Genomic DNA, 7,257 nt, shown 5'->3' on the forward strand with positions numbered 1-7,257 from the left:
TGCAGAGCTTGGGAGTTGGCACTTATCCTTCCATTGTTAGATGAGCTCTTGGGGGTTGGCTGCTTAGTAAGTGGGGGAAATGGATTAAACATAGTCGAGTCGGGGTGTCTTGTTTCACAGTTCATGCCCTGCTATAGTGTACTGGAAACTTTGAGGCACTCTGGTTTTATGTTTTTGTTCCTCTTGCCAAGAACTCAAGGGCACCATTTTTTTTTTCCTGCCACTGAGGTAGGTACCCTTCAGTTTGCTAACCATTTCTGGACTGCACTTTGTGTGGTCAGCATGGAGCCAGGGTACTTTCTGTTGCCAGCACATGCATCTGTGTCCTGCAGATCAAGTGGCTGGATTATGTGGATTTGTAAGAGCCTGTTCTTAGCTGTGCCTACTCAGTCAGCTGCCTTGTCTGGACTGCCCCCGTGTGGTTTATGGGAACACTCCTGACACCTTGCGCCAATCCTCACTGCTCCTTTCCAATCCCTTGAGGATAAAGGCAGCCATGCATATGGGCCAAAATTGGGTTCCCATCCCTGTTTTTCCTCCAGACCTTCTCTAGGTTTGGTTAAGAAGTCCAGCTCTGTTCTTGGTAATTTTTCTGGAGCTAGAGAGGTAGGCTAGACCAGCAGGTACAATATACTGGATATCCAGCATCTGGGCATCGAGGCTGCTCTGGGCATTGGCATTGGCAAACATGGTTTTCTCTCCCTTCAGTTCACTGAATGTCCGCCTCCCTCCTTTCAAAGCACTTTAGTTCTCATGGTCTCCTGAAGTTTAGGGACTATGGAAGGCCTCAACCTTAGACTCATGCGTGTGCCCATTGTCTATTTTGATGGATGCTAGCTATGGCCAGGAAAAACCATGGGAATTGTGAATGCCAAGACTCACATCTCCAGGGACCGATTTAAGTGAGATTCTGCATGGCCCTTTTGGGTGGCTTTATGAAAAATGTTCTTTGAGAAGGCTGAGAAAAGTGGCTCCTCATGGCAGGGGTAGGACCTGTCCTCCCTGTTCAAATAGGAATCTGATGCTGGGCAGGAAATGGTTGCTTTGGCATGGCAATGAATATTTTTGCTAGCAGCCTAGATCAGTAGACAGGATGGAAGGAAAGCTTAACATTGATGTCTAGAAAATATCTACTGAGACCAGGCATTTCCCAGGCTAGGATTGCCTGGACATCGCTTTATCAAGAGGTGTTGCTTTCTGTTAACTGTTGACTGGAAGAGCCTTCAAAGAGGCCGGATGAGAGGTTGGGAAGCTGAGGTCCTCCCTGGTGCCAGTTCTATAGAGTTTGCTGGGTGGGATTTTTTTTTTTTTCTGTTTAAAAGTCTCCCCTTAAATACAAGCTTTTTACAATGAACAAAGGAACTCAGATTTAATACGTCAGTTTCCAATAATAAAGGCAGGAAATCCAGCACTGAGAATTAAAGCTGGGCCCTAACTCACCCCACTGGGACCAGACCATCTCCCAGCCTCAGTTCTCAGGACTCTCACAGGAGTGGATGCTGGGAATTCCACAAGGGCTGTGAAGCCCTGACATCAGCTCCCATCACTAGAACTTGCCCAGACAAGGGTTAATCTTGCAGTGATATTTACTGAAACCTTCTGTAGAGCTCAGGTCTTTTCTTTGAGATGGAAGAGGGGAGACTATACCTACAAAGTTGACAGCCACCTTTCATCGTACAAGGCACACACTGCCCATCCCATTGCAGGTCTCCTCCCCTGCTGAACCTGCTGTTGACTCCCAACAGCCACAACACACAACCGCCTTACTTTACCTTGTGCATGGGTAATAAGTTACTGGTCACTATTGAGTTGGTTTCATAATTCTGTTTTTTCTGTGCACCCATTTACATGTGCCTCTTTCCCTGTCTTGGGTGGTAAACCATATCCTTCATTTTGTTTGCTGTATAAAAGCTCACAAAGGAGGCGCCCATCAATGAATACTTTTGGTACTATTAAACTGTTTCTTCATCATCCATACGGTGAATAAAGTCCACAAATGAACAAGCAAGTGGCCTTAAAGTTCCTTCCTTGCTTGCTTCTGGTTCTCCTGGGGATGGTGTGGTGACTGCTGGGCAGCATGACTCCCCACACCCCTTCTACCCCGCACATGCTCACTTGCTGGTCTCTGCGCTGAAGAACCAGTGCTGAATAAACCTCAAGAAATCACCCCTGTAGTGAGAAGACAGCCAGACAAACGGCTTCCTGCAACCCCGGGGAACCAGACTACCATTCAAACCTGTCTCTGTAATAAATCCTACAAAGACAGCACACTGGGGACAAAGCAAGCTGCCCTACCACAAGGCCTGGTCCTGGGGCCCCTGAGGACACACAGGGCCCAGACTGCTTCCATTTGAGACTGGTCTGGCCCGAACTGGTTGGTTTTGGTCCAAGCTCTTAACTCTCTAAGAACATGGTCACATTTCCTGGGTCTGTTCCAGCCCCCTCCCTGCCCCATCATCCAGGCCTTTAATGTGAAGGTACAGAATATACCACAGTGAGGCTGCATTTGTAGGTGGGCAGAGACCTTCCCTCTTCAGCTTGGTTTCCTCCAGAGGGAATGCTTGTGACCCAGAAGCAAGTGGCAGAGGAGAAATATGGCTTCACGGAGACTCTTAGCCTCTTGAAATAACAAGTTCATACACCGTAAGGTGTGAGGAAGAGGTTTGGTTTGGTTTGGTTTCACTGTCTTGTTTTCACATCCCAGCGGGCAGCTTGTGCAAGCGGAAGAGTCCAGAATGTGACAGAGAGACCCTCTATCTGCACGGACCTGGATGGCGTCGCGCTGTGTCAGTGCAAGTCGGGCTACTTTCAGTTCAACAAGATGGATCACTCTTGCCGAGGTAGCCATGGGTCCCAGCAGTTCTGAATGCCTTCCTGAGATAGGCAGGTGCCATGCATGCCATGCTGGTAGTCTCTGCTCTGGGGGACACTTCTAAATAGGGGGTAGCTGGTCCTTGCTATTTGGCTTGCAGCAGGAGTGGATACAGTAAGTATCTCCTTGAATGTATCTCCCTATTCAAAGAGAAGGAGAATGAAAACTATCACAAGGGTCCCCTTCCCCTCCCTTCCAGTTGGAAGAAGTTAGAAAAAATGTCTTCATCCCCAAAGCTTTGTGTGTTGCTTGTTAACCACCAAAGGTGAAAATGCAGATGCAGAGAGGGCCTGGGTTTTTCAGGGCCACTGTGACTCAGTAGTGAGTGTACTCACTGATGCCCAGGATACTGGGTCAGAGCCACATTCAGCCTCATCAGTTAGATTTCATCTCAAGCAGGCACTTGACTTCTCTGAGCCTCAGTTTCCTCTTCCTTGAAATGAATGTGGTGACACTTCACCCTGAGAATGACAGAAAAGCTGTGTCTAAAGCTGTGCTTTGTAACTCTGGGGACTTGCTCTTGTATTTGTCTAGGGTCGTTGTTGATTTGATGGGTTATTATTTAAGATTTCTTTGGTATGTTGGAGAGAAGAAATCTAATTCTGCCAACCTTTTTTTTTATGTTTATTTGTATCTCTATGTATGAGTGCCCCTGCGTGTATACCTGCATTCCAGCAGAAGGGCATCAGATCCCACTGTAGATGGCTGTGAGCCACCATGTAGTTGCTGGGGATTGAATTCAGGGATCTCTGGAAGAGCATCCAGTGCCTCCTTCACCCTCTGAGCCATCTCTCCAGCCCCATTCTGCCAGTCTTTTAGACGCTGAAGAAAATTTACTCCATCTGAGATGAAGTCCACACTCAATGAGTGTGAACCAAAAAGTTTGCCTTGAAATAAAAAGTTTTTATTGTGATCCAGAGTGCCATGTTCCCGGCTCCCAAGATGATCAGCAGGGCTGGCGATATAGAGGCTACTTTTTCACAGTCACAACCAACGGCACAGATTTCCTACTCAGTCAACACCTTGCTTGTGACAGATGAGCTGGGATCCTAGAGAAAATCACACAAGGGCAAGGTGGCATGCCACTTGGGTCAGGACTGCCCCTTAAAGGACTCATTTCATCAAGAGAATATAGAAATATCTTTTGGGCAGCACTTTCATCTTGAACCTTAGACTTTCTGTTGGTGTTATGTTTAGATAGAAAATCTCTATTGAGGTCCCAGGTCAGCCTTCCACATGCAACCTGTGATAGGAACACCTACTTTCCGAGTTGGGCTTCAGGCCTGGTGTGATTGGTCCCCAGAATCTCATGGCCATGCCGGACCATTGCTTCGCCTTCAAGACAATGCTCCTAACCCTTTCTATCTGCTTCTTCCTGCCCTTGTTAGAGCTAGGGGCTGGAGCTTGGCTGCATGAGGGAAAGTGATGGCGCTGATGTCAGTGTGTGTTGTGGTAATTAAGCTGTGTGCTATGGAGCTTGTAGACAAAGGTGAGCAGGACTGGGAGCGTGCAGAGGAGCTAGCCTCATGCACAGTGCTTCAAGCATGGCCGCCTGCCACCCTTGTTCCTGACTGGCTCTGGGCCACTTCTTTCTGCTCCAAGTCAGCAATGTCCCAAACCGTGTCTTGGCAGGCAACCTTGGTCAGAGGTGGCATTGTGTAAGCCTCTAGAACAAGGTCATCTGCTTTAATTTTTATATAGCTCTGAGTGTATGGCCAAGACAGTATAGTGATGTCTGTGTGAGGAAGCAAGAGGTATGTGTGTATGCTACATAAAAACTTGGCAATGGACAGCTTAAATTATAGCATTTTAGGTAGCTCCGCTGTCCCTCAAGCTAGCCCACTGTTTTCCCGTCTCAGCTTCCCAAGGGTTTCAAGCCTATGTAACTATGATCCTTTTTAGGATATCATTTTCAAGTGTGCTTTAGGAGACGAGAGGTGCCTTACAAACTTATGTTTACCCAGTAATGACCAAGAAACAGCCTGGGAGACCCTGACTAGCCTTGTTGAACACCTGGGAGGCCCTGCCTCAAGCAGTGGTCATGGGCCTCTAACAAATGAATACTAGAGTTTGTGAAATCTAGCTCTGTCAGATGGATTAGTAGTGACATCTTCTGGCCATTTGTGCTAGCACAGACATTTAAAGTTAAAATATGTATCCTTCCAAGGCTTTTCTGTTTCCTTCCATCAGACAGGCATCAGTTCTAGGAACTTATTTCCCCCTCTGACCAGATTGAAACTAGTGTTTTTAAAGGTTTGTTTTTGGGGGGGGAGGGAGGGGAGTGCTTTGTTTTTTAAAACAGTGTGTCACTCTGCAGTCCTAGCTGGCCTTGAACGGAGACCCTCCTGCCTCTGCCCCCTTACTGCTGGGATTAAGGGCATACACCATTACATCTGGAAAATGATTGATTGATTGATTGATTGATTGATTGATTGATTGATTGATTTTGTTGTTAGTTTGGTTTGGGGGGTGTTTTTGAGAGACATGGTTTCTCTGGAACCTGTCCTGGAACTCACTCTGTAGACCAGGCTGGCCTAAAACCCACAGAGATCTGTCTGCCTCTGCCTCCCAGATGCTGGAATTAGAGCTGTGTGCTACCACTGCCAGCTAAAATTTTATTTTAATTTTATGTGCTACGCATGTGCATGCACCCTAAGAGTCCAGTAGAGGGCATCATATCCTCCAAAGTGGGAGTTACAGGTGGTTGAGAGCCAAACACCTGTCTCTTGACGCAGCAGTGCTCTTAGTCACTAGCCATCTCTGTAGCCCAGATTCTAACAGTCTTCATCTCTTTGATGACAAGCACTTTAGGGGAGAAACCTATATCTAGGATAGGGCTTAGCATGATGTCTATTGCAGTGACCATGGGGTAACAAATGTGTCTCGGGATCAGCACGTCTCGACTCAGTGTCCTACAAAGGGTTAAGCCTCTGCCATGTACTTTAAACTTGATTTTGAACCCTTAATAGTAGGAGAAACCCAGTGAGGCCATATATGCAAATTCTTGCTTCATTTGTTCTGTCTCTAGTGCTCTGGGGTCAGAGTCCCTCTGGGGGGTATGTGAGGAACAGGGAGTGTCTTTACCAACAAGGTTTTCCCTAAGAGTCCCAAGAGCAACACCAGGCACACAGGAACACTCAGCCTTTGACAAATGGTGGATACGCCCTTTAAAAAAAATACTTTGTGTATATGTTTGTTCATTTGTGTTTGTTGTGAGTACATGTGGTGATCAGAGGACAACTTGATGGAGTCTCTTTCCTTCCCACCGTGGGTTCCAGGTCATCGTGCTTGGTGGCAAGCGTCTTTCTTTACCCCCTGAGAAACCTCACCTGCTCATGCCCTTTTGATTGGAGAGATTTGTTACATTAGGGAGTCAGGGTACTTTTGATGCTAAATGAAAATAGCCCACGCCGCCAGCTGGAGCTCACAGGCAGGACAGCAGATGGCCCTTGCACACGGCTGGGTGACAGTGAGGCGTGGAGAGCCCCCACCCAACAGATGAGGGTGGGGTGTGCAGATGGACATAAAGATGTTTTCAGAAGGAAGTGTTCAGAATAGCATGCACTGGAGACATCAGCCCATGTCAGTTAATCCTAGCAGGTGCATCTCTGAGTTCTAGGCCAGCTTAGTCTACAGAGTGAGTTCCAGGATGGCCAGGGCTACACAGAGAAATCCTGTCTCAAGAAGAAAGAAAGAAAGAAAATAAAACTCATATATAAAGAAACAAAATTTTTTAAATATTAATGGGGGCTAGCAGGATGGCTCAGTGGGCAGATTCATGGGCCCCAAAAATACCAGAAAAGAGCTGACTTCTGAGACTTGTTCTTTGACCTCTACCTATGCCCCACACATACATGCACACATACATAAGTTAAAAAGTAAATAGATAAATAAATACTTGAAAGCACACTGACTGGGCAGGGAGAATGAAATTAACAAGAAATTTACCAAAGAAGAAACACAAAAAGCAGTAACTTTTTTTTTCTTTTTGTTTGTTTGTTGAGACAGGGTTTCTGTATTGTTTTGGAGACTGTCCTGGAACTAGCTCTGTAGACCACACTGGCCTCGAACTCACAGAGATCTGCCTGCCTCTGCCTCCCGAGTGCTGGGATTAGAGGCGTGTACCACCACTCCGCCCTGCTGAGCAGTAACTATTTTTAAGAGTGGTTAACAGGGAAAAGCAAATCAAAGATATTTTGTGAGATAGGGCTGCACCCCACTTGGAATGGCTCACGTCAACAGATCTGACACAGCAAGTGTTAGAGAGGAAGGGAGGCAAGGAGCCCCCTATTCACTGCTGATGGGGGCACAAATCAATACATCGGTATGGGAGTCAGTTTGGAAGTTTCTTAAAAGATTAAAAATAGGACTACATGAGTCAGCTG

General features: G+C 46.7%; 1 protein-coding gene across 1 annotated transcript in view; it reads left to right on the forward strand.

Moving 5' to 3' along the window:
• LOC127226652 (protein HEG homolog 1-like) overlaps positions 1-2,866 on the forward strand; it is a 52,746-nt gene extending 49,880 nt beyond the window's left edge. Inside the window, 2 exon segments of the mRNA XM_051190719.1 lie at positions 2,705-2,751; positions 2,753-2,866. Coding sequence (XP_051046676.1) covers positions 2,705-2,751; positions 2,753-2,866 — 161 coding nt within the window.
• The last annotated feature ends 4,391 nt before the right edge of the window (positions 2,867-7,257 follow it).

The sequence above is a fragment of the Phodopus roborovskii genome, unplaced genomic scaffold, assembly GCF_943737965.1.
Source record: "Phodopus roborovskii unplaced genomic scaffold, PHOROB, whole genome shotgun sequence".
NCBI lineage: Eukaryota > Metazoa > Chordata > Mammalia > Rodentia > Cricetidae > Phodopus > Phodopus roborovskii.